Consider the following 15,040-nt stretch of genomic DNA (forward strand, 5'->3'; position numbering starts at 1 on the left):
GTCCCCGCCGCCCGCCGGCATGGGGCCTGCGCTGCGCCGGAGCGAGCGCGGCGGGGTGGGTGGGCCGTGTTCAGGGGGGCGGATGGGCGGCGCCGCCACAATCGAACCGGGACATTTTCTAACGAGCCAACGGATTTTTGGCACCATGCGACCGTGTCAAGGATGGAATGGAGAGTGCGAGAGGTCTTTATAGGCAAACAGCTTTCTTTTATGCGCAGCTGGTGTTGCTGCGGGCGCGCTGTTGGCGTCTTTTTTTTCCCCTTGACCCCTGCAGGCCGAATGCTTGCAGAGTTGTTCGTTCATCTCAACAGTGGTGATGTATCTTGTTTTTTTTTTTTTTGACGCAGAACTGCGAGCTCTTTTTCCGAGTGAGCTCGCATTGTTTGCAAGACACTGTAACGGATGATGAGGCTGAACATGGGGTGGGGGATGCGGTTTGACAGCTTACCAGTGCGTGGAAGGAGGTGGGGGCGTGGCGAAATAGTCAGCAACCAAAAAGAACGAATCTGAGAACCCTGTGCGCAAAGTCAACGATCATGAGAAGTGCTTGGAAGGAGTATGCGCTTGTTGTCTTACTGCTTGTCTTTGTGCCTTATGAAAAAGAAGGGTTATTCTCTGAGCTTAACTAGGAGTGAAACCAGAATTGGTTGAGTTACGGCTATTTCCCTTTTCAATGATAGGCTCGGATGAGTTTCGGCGCTGAAGTAATCGATGTGGAGACTAAACAATGACGACAAAAAAAAAAAACGGTTGTTTCACCCCTATGCACCACTTATGAACTAGAAGTTCCCATATCTGTACGTAGCTTTTGCTGCGAAAACAGCTGCGTCACTGTAAAGCATTTCATGCTCTTTTTCTGTACGACACCGTTGGTTGTGAGTCAATGGCGGTGTTACTTCATCGCAACCCCACTCTACTGCTTGTCCTAACATCGCAAAAAAAAAAAAAATATACGGCTTTGTACCTGGTGCGCTGCCGTTCCTTAAAATATGATCCCATATCTCTCACCTTTAAATCAATATCTTCTACCTTATTGAAATCACATGCTGACAATTTGATAAGTGTAATCGACAGTATTGCACTTTGTCTCCTGTTAAAGAAACCAACATGCTAAACGCCAATGCGAAAGCGTTCATTCCTCCGGGGGTGATTGAGGGCGCACCACCGAGCTTCCATACAATCGGGTGGTACCGGTACTGTCTGAGCGTTCCGGTAGAGAGAAAAATGAGCGCCCTTCACGAGGATAGCTATTTGAACAGTATTTCATCGCTTTTGTCTCTTAGGTATCTCTACGCCGACCGTGGCGGATTGGACGACGACTCACTGCAGTACTTTATCAACGGGCAGTTTATCATGTCGAACAATATCCCGTCAAGCGGCGACGAAGAGCATGCATCATCAGGGTTTTTACTTTCGCGGTCTATCTTGACGTTATACACAGATCTTGCCGCCGTCAAACATTTGAATGATTCTCGAGGTCTTCTTGTGCACCTAGATTTGCCGACAGAATTCAACGTTGATGTCTCTATTTTTCTGGCAAGCGCCTGGGAGGCGTTTTTTGCCGCCGTATCGGAAAACCCTAGCGTGTCAGCCGTTGGCTACAGTCGATCAGTGGTTGGCATGAGCGGAAATCAGACGAATGGGACATACAGGCACTATTTTTTCGCAGCGTGCGCTTTGCCTGAATCGCTAGAGCTAGTGATCATGGACACTATGTCTGAGTTTCCTGTTCCCGTTGCGCGGATTGTGCACATGAAATCGGTGGTGCCGTACCTCTGCAGTCCTCATTTGCAGCTAGGCGTCATGATAACTGTCGGGGACGAGGCGAAGCGTAGTGCAATCAAGGATCGGAATGCCGATTTTTCGCTGGAAATGACGTACCGAGCAGACAATTTTCTTGAGGCGTGGAAAGCGATACGCAACATCGAAACCCAATTTTTGGAGGTACTCAACAGAGATGTTAAGTGGGACAGAATTCACATTTTGCACCTACACATTGACCCGACACCAACTGAGAACCCGGTCTCAATTCCCATTTGGGATATAGTTTGGTTTATTGGACTTTTGTGCGATGATTGTAGCGCCAGCATCATTGGAGTGTCATTTTCTACCACAGCTCTTGATTCTCCGACGAAGGAGCTGGTAAGTCGCAACAAAAGCGCACCGTTTTATGTGTGCAGCAACCTGGATGCAATGCTGGTGGCTAATTTATCTCTTGACACGAAAAGCACATATTACGGGGGTGTTCCTTCGCATGTGAAAACAGTTTTGCCGTGCTGGACTTGGGAGCCAGCCGTTAGCGCAATGGAATTATGGCAGCGTGCTCGAAAACACCTTTCCCCAGTCGAGATGTTGACGCGCATGTCATTTGCGGACGCTGCAGACAGTTTCGCGCGAGGTATATACACGGTTCACCGAAAAGCTGTGGGAACGCCTATCGTTCTTGGAACGGATTCAAAGGGCAACATTTTTGGTTATGACGTTGATCATAACAGCGTCTTTGGGCTTCCCCTCTGTTTTGGCGGCACCGTAGATCCAGTGATTAGTTGTGTGTTCAAGGGCACACTTTCTTCCTCGTACCGGAGCAGCCTGGATTATCGAATTATCATAGACGACATCTTGCTTTTCAAAGGCAAGGAAACCAAAGGCATCCCGTTTGCCGAGCGCATGCGTATGCTGAGCAATCTTGGAATTGAGGATGAAAGCACATGGCCGCATGCCGACCCCGCCCACATTGTTATCCTTAAAGCAGAGTGCCTTCCGTTAGATTCCTCCAAGAAACTCGTGGATACTCCGGTTTTCGATCACAGTAACATGGGGCTCGTCTTCACTCCATCAATCCAGCCAGATGATAATTCAGTATTTCCCACATTCGTCTGGGTGCCTCCAACATCACTCACTGTTCGGTTTGTGGTCGAAAATATCGTAGTCGCGAACGAAATGAATGAAGGTTTTGACCGTGCTTACCTTGGGGTCTCTTCCAACAATGTTCACAGCAGAATAATCATACCCTACGAAGGCGAATTCGCAGATTATCAGAGGGAGGCGTACCCTACACTGGGTGTGGGCTCCATTGTGGAATGTTTACTTCGCCGTGCCGATGATGGTGCTCACTGGTGGGATGTTTTGCAGGACTTCGACATCGCTGAAAAGTACGAGGCAGACTCATTCGATCATGTTGATGAGCTTGTTCATAGCCCCGGTGTGACGCAGGAGGAAATGCTGTGGCTTTTGAAGGCACCTTCTTATCAGTGCGAGCGGTGCCACAAGGTGAACGACGTGGGCAGACGGAACAACAGGCACAATGCGTACTGGTGTAAGAACTGCTGGATCGAAACGGGGCACGGTGATTGCGTGTACTGCGGACGCACTTTTGTGCTAGGCATGCTGGACGGCACCAGCAACTTTTTTTACTGCGAAGAGTGTTGGAGGTCGTTTTCGACCTTCAACACGGACGCTGAAATTGGCTACCACGTGCCACCACCCCCAAACGCGACTTTTACACAGCAGGTGACCACTCGATGTGTTTCTCTCTTGATCGATCTGATGAATCCGAAGACGCCCTCAAACGATATTTTGGATCTGTGCTGCGGTGGGTCTGTTGCGCGAAAGTGGATGCGCAACAAGACCTCGCGCTATGTGGGCATCGATCTGAAGCGCAGCGTGGTTGATGCAATAACGAGCCTCATTTGCGACTCGAAGGAAATGCCACCCGAGGCACGCTACGACGTCATCTGTGGCGATGTGTTTTCCGAAGACTTTTGGATGAGCACCATTGTGAAAATGCACCCTCGACAGTTTCACCTCATCAGTTGTTTCGCTGGGCTTCACCATGCGTTTGGCAGCGAGGAAAAGGCGCGTCATTTTTTGGGCAGCATTGCAAATGCCCTGGTTCCTGGTGGCACATTTCTCGGTATGTTTATCGACGCTAGTGTTCTTTTCGCCAAGGGCAAGACGTACGCGAACAGCATCATGAAGGCAGGATGGTCCGTTGACTCTGTTCCGCGCATTGGCCACACGTTTCAGTTCACCACCAACAACGGACCAATGCGTGATGTGAACGTCATACCCATTGATTTCTTGATAGCGGTGGCCTCGGAATATGGGCTTCACGCAGTGTCCGAGGCTTACTTGACGTTTCGCGAGCTGATTGAGAAGGATGCCAGCTGGACTAAAGTTCCATCCACGGATGAGAAGGAGTACCTATGCGCGCGGCGAACATTTGCCTTCAAGAAAGAGAGCAACGAGCTGACGCCATCCTCGCCTGCACGCAAGTCGGATACTGACTGAGGTTTTAAACGCCATTCGCTTGGAGGAGTCGCTGCTTTAGCTTTTTCGTTTCTGTTTGCTTTTTGTTCGTTCAGCGCCGAGGACCAAAGTTCAGCGGCGGGAATTATGTTACGCAAGACGACTCGCTCTGTTATTTTTCTTGTCCTTTAGAATACCTACCACGAAATCTTATGCCGTACGGTAGATCTTTTTATTTTCAGCTTTCCACTTTTTCCCCTTTTCTTTTGTGACCGGTTGTCTCTTTTTTTCTTTGTTCTCGTTACGGAAGTCTGTGAGGTATGCTCTGATTGTTAATTGCTTTTTTTAAAGCTGGAGTGAAGACACGAAACGCCTTAAGCGTTACTTGAGGAATAAGCGTGCGGAGATGCTGAGTCCTGCGACTGTAGGCTCTCAACTCGCAAATGAATACAAAACACTGGCACGCGCTGTTTAACTCTCTCCGCCGAATTATGCCGTGCGTCCTCACTATTCACACCATCATCACCAGTTTTTTCCCATTTATTAAAACCTACAATATTAAGTAACCCTTTTCCAGAAAGCGAAACAAATCATTTAAGGCAGCAAGCACAAATAAGACGACGCTGCTACGCGTCGTGGCAATCACCGTGTGATTGCCTGGATAGCTTCACCCCCTTAAAGTAACTTCCAGTAAGCTGTTCTCGCGGTTTCAGTGGGCCCAGGAGTGTGAGCTCATCCAATTTACTCGCTGTGGTAGCGCGAAGTTGAGGGGAGAGGGTTTGTTACATATGCTTTTCTTACCTCATCAGCCCACTTCTCAACTACTTGCCTCCCCTTCTTCTGTTTCGTACATCATTTGCGCTTGAGGCGCGAGTCGGGAACGGCTGTTGTCTTGTGTATGAACTCACCTGCATCACCGAAGCGTTTTCGCTGAAGTCGAAGGATTTTTTCGTTTTCCGGCGGTCCGCGGATCTAGTAGTTCTTTCGTACAGTCTGACAGTACATCGCCATGCCTCCGAAAGGCCAGTCCAAGTCCTCGGCAAAGGCTCAGAAGGCAAAAGCCAAAAAAGAGAGGCTGCTGCTGGAGGCGCGGATGAGGGAGTGCCAAGAAAAGTGCGCTGAGGCGCGAGGATATCTAGAGCCGACAGGTCGTAGTGCGGAGCCGAACTTCACCAAGGCCAAGACGGCGCTGGATGCTGCCTTTGAGGCATACGACGCAAGCTCGCTCGCGTTCTTCATGCTCGGGCAGTGGAACCGAATGCAGGGAATGTACAGGGAAGCGATTGAGAGCTACTCTCACGCGCTAGACATAGAGCCGACAAACGTGCAGGTTCTCGAATGGCGCGGAAACTGTTACCAGACCTTGCATGATTATGTGCACGCCATCGAAGACAATACCAGCATTGTTTCGCTCGATCCGGAAAACGACCATGCGTACAACATGCGGGGCCTTTGCGTTCTGCAGAGAAGCATACCAGGCTTGCGCTTGCGCTCCGTTGATTTTGAGTCCTGCGTGCGTGACTTTAGCACTGCAGTCCGCCTCAACGAGGCCAATTACTACGCCATGGCAAATCTGGGAAAGGTATACGAGGTCCAAGGCCACCTGGAGAAGGCGATCGAGTGGTACGGAAAGGCGCTCGACAGTAGTGAAAGGTATGCCTACGCGAGGTTTCGCCGCGGGTGTGCAGCGTTGCGCATGGCGGAGAGGTTACTTCTGCGGCGGGAGGAGGAAGGGTGTTCTGACAGCGATGTACCGGATGCAGTTGCCGGGACGGCGAAGGCATGGCATGACAACTCAATCAAGCACATGGTAGAAGCGACTTCCTTGGCCAACAGTCGAGTTCCTGGCGGCGCAACTCGCGAGGCGGTAAAGACCGAGGTGCGCCAGGAAATGGAGCAGGAGGAGGAGGCGCAAACGGTAGCAAAGTTGCTGAAGCTGGCTGATAGTGATTTCACTTTGCTGCTAGACCGCAGCCCAGAGGCAGAGAAGCTCACGGCAGATCCGACCGTGGTGTTGAACATCGGCATTTGCGCACTTTTGAGCAAGAGCATCAACAAGGCAGAGGAGTATCTGACTCTTGCTCAGGATATCGTGGTGAAGAGACAGGACCTCGTCGAGGATGGGGACACGCCGCCGCTCAAACATAGCGATGCCTTCAACAGCGTACTGACCATTCGGTTAGAGGAGCTGCAAAAGTTGAAAGACATGGCGAGGTCTTCGACATGATGTCGTGCACGCGCCCTTTGCCTACGCACATGTACAGGTGTAACATATCGTTTTGTTCTTTGGCACGCGCTACACGCGCTGAGCGTTTAATTTTTCTCCGATGCTGCCCCTAGTGGTGCCCCATGGTTTTTGCTTTGATGCGAAAGAGAAGCCTGGCGGTGCGGCAGCACCCTTGCACACGCGAAGCGGGGCGGACGCCGATGATTCAGGTTATTAGTGTTATAACCTAGGTCAAGACAGGGTACGCTACGGCAAAACACACGCACTTTTGAGTAGCCTACGATGAGCCGAGCGGGCTTGGGTCTATCGTTGGGTACGCGGTACTTGCATCTTGTCAGACGACGAAGCATACGCGTGCCGGTCATGGAATAACTGGCAATGAGGTATGACTGCACACTCTGTTTCCTAGTGGGCATTTCTCTTGTTATACATTCTTTCTCTGTCCTTGCCCCTTTCTATACGCCTCATTATATCGTTTACACGCAAAAACAAACCACACGGACCCTATCACACAATACTTAGAATACCTCATAGGGTTATGCTGCTCTTCCTAACCCAGTAGTCACTTTTGTTCATCTCAAGTATATTACGTTCGCCCCGGCATGCTTCGCTCGACGCTGACGAGGCGGAGCGGCTTCAGCGTGAAGGAGCTGTACCCGTATGGAGTGCCGAGACGTACGTTTCCGTACCGAGAGCATCAGAAGCAGATTAGCTTGGCACCGACCGCAGGCGGATTTTATGTAACCAAGCATGCCCTCGGCTGGCCATTTCAGATCCCGTTTGAGTGGCTCTTCTACCGCTCGTCTGTGGCCTTCTTCATCTTCTGCGTAGCGTATGATATGCTGTTCGGACTTCCACACCCATTTATGAAGGAGGTGCCGCCGGGAGCACCGCATCACTTCTTCTTTGGTAATGCTGGTGGCACACCGCATCACTTGTGGCAATACCAAGACGGCTGGACGGTGCCGAACATGTCTGGTGGCCGGCGCTGGTTCGATTAGGGCGTTTTCCCAGCTCACGTTTGTCGAGCGAAACAGTTGGGTTCAGCAAGGCGGACTACAGCGAGACGAGCAAAATGACGAAAAGACTACTACGATTTCGTCCCCCAGTAGTTTGTACTTGCATACGTTATGCAATCGGGAGGAGATAGCCGGAATCCTGCTTTTCACTTTTGCCTAGAGTTGCACAGCGCGTTTGTAGCGGTGGCGACATGATTCTGTTTTGCTAGCTCCCCTATCCCCATCTCCTTTTCCCTTTTCTCTCTTTCTGTAGTTGTATAGTCTTTGCGTGACAAGCACTGCCAATAAGAAAAAGAAACCTGACGAAGCAACAAACACACAGTATTTTATTGGTCAATTAGCCCCTTCCTATGGCTGCACTTATGGCATTGGTCGATTCGCGGCGCAAGATGAGTAACTCGCCTTTTTACCTCTCAAATGCGCTTGCTCCTTTCCGTAACTGGAATGAGCGTGAGTAGTACATACAACGTCCATCACCAGCTGGTATGTGGAGAAGTGTATGACGACTATCCCTCTTTTTTCCACCTTTCTCTTCTGGGCACACATACACACACACACAGGCGAAAATACACGACTCGCGTATGGATTCTTCTAGCTACTCTTGCAATTCTCAGTAGGAGTATATTGTGATCTGTTTCTCTCTCGCCGCTTGACTGCCTTCCTCTCATTTTGCCCACCCCCTGCTCTTCCTTCTTTCTTTCCACACACATCTGCACTTTGAGCGCTGTCTTTTTTCTTTCACATTTTATATCCTTTGCCTCTGATTGTTCACTCTGGTTCACTTGTGTGTTCACCGTTGCACAGCTTGCGGATATGTCGAGTGTGCTTTATCGATACGTTCGTCTAGTTTCTTCCTCTCCTTTTTTTTCTATCCCCCTTTTTTTCCAAGTTATACTATGGCCCCTGATACGCTCCTTTATTTCTGTTTTTGACTGTTGCGACTGTTTTCTGTTTCTCTCCTCTGCTGCTCTTCTCGCTTTCCCTATCCTGTGGCTCGGCTATTGCCGCTTTCAATATCTATATCTATATCTATATATGTATATTTGAGGTGCAGTTCACATGTATTTTATTAGTTTATTCTTTTTGATGTTCCTCGTTTCTCTTTGAGTGTATAACTCATTGCCGATGTTGAATGCCTCTCCATCCATATTCCCCCCTCATCTCCCGCCAGTTGGATCTCTCGCCTTTTTCTGTCACAGGCTCTCCCTCAGTGACGCACACAAAAAATGAATTCCACATCTCTGCGCGCTTTTACACAGCCTTCGCGATCCGCATACGCACGCGAATATGCAAACACTATCGATGGCTCTTTCTTGATGCGTTTTCGGCATGGGGCTTCGCCAACGGCGCCAAAGGTGCGCCGGCTCCACTGGCAATCAAGTAGGGTATAGTACGCCCGAGCCAGGACGAGAGTTTTCGCCACGAATGAGAGTGACCAGCGGTTTGGAGTGATGGGCGTCACCAAGGAGGAGCCCCACGCTGGCCGCATCGCCCCCTCGGCGATTATCATTTCGGAGATGCGCTCGCCCGAGGCCTGCTCCTGGACGTGCTACCCATGTCCGGTTACGCCCGTGTGACGCACTTGCTCACCCGCCTCATGGACACTGTTCTCGTTTAGCCGCGGAACCAGGCCTTGCCGACAGAGACACCGCTCTTGCGCCTATGCGTTAAGGACATGACGTAGCGGCAGCAGATGTCCGCCGGCCTCAATTCCCTGGTTGCCGACCTTGGCAACCAGCACCAGGAGGCAGCCGACGCCACCGCCGCCCTGAATGGCAGTATATCAGGGCTGGCGGGGGCGCTGGCTCAGGCGCAGGTGGCAGTCACCGAAACCGCCTCCAACGCGCGAGGGGTCGTATCGGACGCCGGGAATCACGACGACCTCCGCTTGGCAACGCTGAAGTTGCAGCACGAGACACCGCCAGTGACCGCGCAGAAGACAGCACAGGAAGTCAAGGCACACCCCTCGCCGACTCGGTGCGCCGGGGTCTGGGGATGCGCTGGACTTCGAAGCAGTACGAGTCGCTTTGGAGTCGTTATCACCACCGCAAATCGAAAGCGCGATCTCCCCTTATGACGGGTCTGGCGGCAGCGCTATTTGTAAACAACCTCGCTGGTGCGCCGACAATCAAGGTGAGACGCGCCAGTCAGCTGCTGAATCTCTTCAAGTGAGCGGGTCATCCCTCCGCCGCGCTTCAGACGTACGCACGTCGCGGCGCAGGTGGGAGCAGGCCTCCCCTGTTGTACCTTGTCGGGGTGCTGGCGTGACACGCAACGAGCACCGTGAATTTAACCTTTGTGAGCCCTGCTACCTGCAGGACGTCCACAGAGTAGCGTGCCTCATCGGGACTGAGAGCCTGGAAGCACTGCTATAACAGCACAAAACGTGGGCGGTGTTCAAGGCTCCCGAGAACATACTGGAGTCCGGCCGCCCCATTCCGCCGCATCGGAAAAGATGTGCACGACACGAAGTATTTGATGGAGTCTGGGCAGAAAAGCGACTCCGCTGCGATGGCGTGGAACCTGCGAGCGATGTCTCCCACGTGAACCTCTGCTCGGTTTTCTGAGTTGTCGAAGGGGAACAGACATGTAATCAGCTGCGCTTCATTCTCTGACCGCTCGCTCTGAATGACTAGGTGGCAGCGAAAGGCCATGGGGCCCACGCAGCCCCCTCCGGACACTTCATAGGGCGTTGCCCTTGCACTGTGGAGTGCAGCGCGTGATGTGGCTTCTTCTTCTCCACACTCACACCTGGCCCATCGTTATCGCAACCGCCCCCGTTCCGCTAACTTGTACGGCCACGCTTGGCAGGTGCGCACCCTACCGATGAGTTTGTGACTGAGTCCTGAGATCATGGATATCCTCGCTTCCACTCTTGGAGGCCATCGCAATTTTTGCGCGGATGCATGGGTGGAACCGGCTGTGGAGGCGACTGCTTGGATCGACAAATTGGGGTGGAGCGGCCAGCGTGAGGCGGCTGGAGCTTTTCTCGCCGCCTTTCAGTGGCGCGCGCGACGCGCCAAGGCTTCCTTGAACAACAATGATACAACACTGAGACAGCACCGCCAGGCTCGTACACCTTTGCAGGGGTGCAGTTTGACCACCGAACACACCACCTTCGCCCTCACCGCCAAGGCAAACGAGCACCTAGCACTGACGTTCCCGCTCGAACGGTTCGCGATCGACGATGTGGTGCATCTTTTCGTGCGACTTTGGCTTGCAGAAGGCGTCCTTGCAATTCCAATCGAGTTTTCTTGTTGGCCGTTGACAGAAGCGCGGCGGATGTTGGCCTGCTTGAATCTGGGTCCGGTGGCATTTTTGAATGAGATGGCACCCTCGCCAAGCGCGTTGCAGCAGCTACGAATTTGGTGGGCATCGCCATGGGGTATGCCCCACGGAAGTCTCACGCCACGCAGGAATCGGAGCCTTTTTCGATATCTGCACCGACGCGCCGCCAGACGGTGGGTGTGAGGTGTGCATCGACCGAACTTTGAAGGCAAACGTGATCCTCAGCAGTTGGTGGCTACAACGCCTCACCCACACCGACGCGGCAGAGGCGCGCGCCATCGCCACGGGACTGTCGGGGCTGTGCGGATTGTTTCTGAAAAGGGTATCGCACCACCTCCACGTGGACAACGCGTCCAGGTTGTTTTCGGTGCTCCACCACCCCACTCGCACCTACGTGGTCAGTGAAGAGCCGTATCAACCACCCCTTCACAAACACCGCACCGTTACTGTCTCCTACGTGGCATCTGCGTAGCACTCGGCCAGCGCCATCCCTCCCCCAAGCCGTGGAAAACAGCGAAGTCTGACCAACTCGGGGGCATGGCGTTTCGGGGCGGGGGCTATAGGAGGAGGAAGGACGGGACCTCCTCCACTCCCCTTTGAAGCAACGAATAAAAAACACTTCTGCCATGAATGTGCCAACGACGGCAAACGCCGCTACACTTTCGGTTGATCGGAGATAATCGTGGACGGTGAAGGCTGCGCCGCGCCTCTCCTCCTGGTGCACACCGTTGTGACATCACTTGCACGACTGCACATCATCCTCGGATATGTCTCTCCCTCTCTCTATCGCTCAAGCCACTTCTTATACAGTATACGGAGCAGAAAAGAGGGAGGGAGAAGGTACGTATGTTCAGGCACACACACACACACGCACAGATAAAGCCCCTACGTTCGAGAGAGCGCAAACAACAGAGGCTGCAGATGGGAAAACGAGTTTGCTCAACCATGACTTCTCTCATGGAATTGACCTCTTAGGGGAACGCTAGGCAACCGTGCCTTGGCAGATTCACCAGACCCGAGCCCCTTGATCCGAGCGATTCCCTTCCACGCGGTACGTGGGTGAAACCACAGCACCCGCCCCACCTTCGGAAGCCTTGCATGCCACCAGGACGCGAAAGAGCGCATGCGCATAGTGGAAACGAAAGGGTGGGGGACGGTGCTTAGAAGGAGTGACGTAGAGTGCGTCAGAATATTCCCCTCACCTGCGCTTCCACAGAGAGAGAGGGGCCTTTCGCAATAGAGAGTTCCTTCGCCCTCAACGGCTTCCGGATCATGAAAAGGAGAAGAAAGAAAACAGCAAACGCTCAAGCACTAAAGCAAAGCGCGGAGAGGCTGGAAGTACACAGACAAAGAACACACCTGCCATCACTGCGTGTGTGTCAGGCGGTAGTCATATCTTCTTCGCTCTTGGCCAGCCTCTACTACGGCAACAAGTAGTCTCCTTCCAGTATGCTGGTTGCAGCCGACGTGCTCGTGCTTACTGGCAACACCGAGTGGGCATGCACTGCCCCCGAAGTAACGCTCTCATACGGTCGCCCGGCAGACGACAGCGCTTTTGCGGAGCTGATGACTGCTTTGTCTCCAATCAGGGACCCCCCCACCGCCAGAGGTGAAGGGTATGAGAGCGTGAAACCAGCGGAGCCTGCATCACCTCGAACAGGACCAGCTGAGCTCGCCTTTCCTCGCGAGTCGTCCACCGTCACAGGACCGCTCGTCATTACGAGGTTCGGGGAGGAAGCCACCTTAGCTGAAGACGGCGGGAGCGCCAAAAGACTCGAACGCTGCGGAGATTTCGCTGCGCCCGTCCTGGCTGCAGCGACTGGTGTCGGAGTCATCACGATGACATCCGTAGCGGTGCCAGCGCCTTCCGCCTCTGATGCCTTGCGCCGCTTGCGTATCAACTCTTGTAGGCTGGGAAGACGACGCTGCCGCCACCATTTGGACGCAGAGGTCGGCAGATCCTCTAGCTGAATGAGAAACGAGTCGACGAGTACCAGAGCCCACAATACGACGGAGATGAAAAAATAGAGGATACCGCCATTGCGGCAGGAGCGCGACTTCGCTGACGTGTCCCACTTGTGCTTCGCGGCGAGAACCGCGAAAGTCCAGTTGCCATTGTGCAGCATCGTGGAAAGCATGAAGAGAAGAATTGAGACAATGAGCGTGAAGGGGGCGCACGCGTACAGGCAGCCGGTGCCAGTGCCCATGGCCACACAAAGTTGCGCTACGCAAAAGAGGTTCTAGACCAGAGTGAGTGCGTGGGTGTGTGGGTGTGGGTGTGTCTGTGTGTGCGTGTAGGGAGGAAAGGGAAGAACAAATCATGCAAGTGTGCACACTCAAAAGGGGGCTCCACAGAAGAGTACCACTGCCAAATAAAGTGGCACACGCAAGACGAGGCGGTTGGGAGAGAGAGAGGGGGGGGGGGCAATACGCCCTTCGGTAAGCAGCCACACGAGCTAGCAGAGATGATGATGATACGGTGGAGTAACGCGATATCACCCAGAGCGCAAGACGAAAACTAAGAAGAGGTACGCACACGGCAACGGTAAGAGAAAAAAAAAGAGGGCGATCAACTCACCTGCACAGATGTGTACGTGTCTATGTGCTGGTATGTATATGTATGTGCGTAGAGGGGGAAGGAAGGGGGGCAGCAGCGATGCATTTTTTACTCATGGTTGGCATGCAATGAGGCAATATAGTTGAGAGGTGTAACGAGGGAAGGAGGCGGAGGAAAGGGTAAGATACGGAGTGGGTGTACCGGGCGACGGAGCGGAAACGCCTGTAAGACGATGGGCAGAATACCATGAAACCCATGAGAAGGAGGGCATCGCATGGGGGATAGGAGTCGGGGTGATGAGGAGGAGGGAGCCGTCACAACCCCGCGATGAGGAGATCGGTCACGCACTTTTCTGTTCCTTCACTGGTGACACAGCAGTAGTGAATCAAGCAAGCGAGGGGGTTTTGGCCTTGAAAATGTTGGCGCTTTTAGTTTTCCATTAGACGATGATCGAATTTGTTTTGCAGTGACGCAGATGCCACACGGCTGGGTAGAGACATGGAAAGGTGAGGAAATACAAAAGTGATGCATACTGCTGGCAACCCCTGCTAGTCGCGTGCACCTCTTCCGCATTCCTCCGCAATTTGGTGGGGAGGGGAGGGGGGGTCGCCGCGCCTTTGCTAAACTTGTGGATCTTATTTATCCTGCACGCAGACAACTTTGGCCAGGACCAGAGTTTGTTCTACTAGTGGGGCGTGAGTAACACCGCCGGGGCTCTGGTCGAAGAGGACTCCAACATCTCCTTTCTGGGAGAGAGCACAGGCAGGCTTTGTGCTGCTCACAAAATGGGCTGCAGGCACACTCTTGCGCCGTCGTGTGTGTGCCTACACGTAATGGTGGTGGTTCCTGCCGCGCAGTTCGTGTAGACCTGTGCCCCCTGCAGAAAGCCATCAGGCGAAGTGACGTGTTGGTAAGGCTTTGCCTCCTCACAAGCTGAGGAAGTGAGAAGCCGCATGGCGGCACGTAGACGGGGAACAGAATTTGGAAGAAAGGCGAAAACCTGCATTGTTGGCAAGAATAAATAATAAAAAAAAAAATAAACTAAATCATGAAGTGATGGGAAAATTACCCTTCAGGATGAGACTAAGGGGCGAAGCAGTTATGGCCACATGTGCCGGTGTCTCGAGCATCCCTGCCATATACCGTCGAAGCTCCCAATCTGCCTTGTTTTCGAGCAAGGGGGAAAACAAAAAAAAAAAATATATACACGAAAATCGCTCTGTTCACATATGTGCCTCTGTGGCGCCCCGCGGCGGAAGCGACCGATAAAAAAAATTTTTGAAAGAAAAAGTGACAACAACTCGACGCACCGACCGTGCGCCGTCGCGTCCTCGTTAGGGTAAAAAAAAAAAAAGGGTAAGTAAACGACAAGGGGGGAGGGGAGGGGACATCAGGAAAGAAGACGAAGAATAACGCTCACCATGTATAGGCAGACAGACAAGGGAAAAGACGAGGGGCGGTTGAGTAGACTTTCGTTTTTTTGTTATTCTGCCTGCAAACTCTTTCAGGGAGGACGGAGGACGCGACAGGAATCCACTGCATGCACACCGGTCGTGATATTGTGTGGCACAGAGGTGTAGATCAAGGGAAGACTGCAGGGACAAGAGCTCCGGCTGCACCCACATGGTCCTGTGCACAGTCCTAGCGCGTCTTCGTCCCTGCTGCATCGTCGTCCCCCTCCATGTGAGCGTAATCATGCGT

At 52.7% G+C, this 15,040-nt stretch overlaps 4 protein-coding genes across 4 annotated transcripts; 3 read left to right on the top strand and 1 right to left on the bottom strand.

Annotated features, from left to right (window-relative positions):
- Positions 1–1,107: 1,107 nt before the first annotated feature.
- Positions 1,108–4,290, top strand: LBRM_11_0180 (conserved hypothetical protein; the record flags this gene model as incomplete). The annotated part of the gene is made up of 1 exon (XM_001562903.2): positions 1,108–4,290. The coding sequence occupies one exon, from the start codon at positions 1,108–1,110 to the stop codon at positions 4,288–4,290; it is 3,183 nt and encodes a 1,060-aa protein (XP_001562953.1).
- A 967-nt stretch (positions 4,291–5,257) lies between these two features.
- LBRM_11_0190 (tetratricopeptide repeat (TPR) protein) lies at positions 5,258–6,475 on the top strand (the record flags this gene model as incomplete). Its single annotated transcript, XM_001562904.1, has 1 exon — positions 5,258–6,475. The coding sequence occupies one exon, from the start codon at positions 5,258–5,260 to the stop codon at positions 6,473–6,475; it is 1,218 nt and encodes a 405-aa protein (XP_001562954.1).
- Positions 6,476–7,077: 602 nt separating this feature from the next.
- On the top strand, positions 7,078–7,476 carry LBRM_11_0200 (conserved hypothetical protein; the record flags this gene model as incomplete). The annotated part of the gene is made up of 1 exon (XM_001562905.1): positions 7,078–7,476. The coding sequence occupies one exon, from the start codon at positions 7,078–7,080 to the stop codon at positions 7,474–7,476; it is 399 nt and encodes a 132-aa protein (XP_001562955.1).
- A 4,727-nt stretch (positions 7,477–12,203) lies between these two features.
- LBRM_11_0210 (hypothetical protein) lies at positions 12,204–12,989 on the bottom strand (the record flags this gene model as incomplete). The annotated part of the gene is made up of 1 exon (XM_001562906.1): positions 12,204–12,989. The coding sequence occupies one exon, from the start codon at positions 12,987–12,989 to the stop codon at positions 12,204–12,206; it is 786 nt and encodes a 261-aa protein (XP_001562956.1).
- Positions 12,990–15,040: the final 2,051 nt, after the last annotated feature.

This window comes from Leishmania braziliensis, chromosome 11 (genome assembly GCF_000002845.2).
Source record: "Leishmania braziliensis MHOM/BR/75/M2904 complete genome, chromosome 11".
Taxonomy (NCBI): domain Eukaryota; phylum Euglenozoa; class Kinetoplastea; order Trypanosomatida; family Trypanosomatidae; genus Leishmania; species Leishmania braziliensis.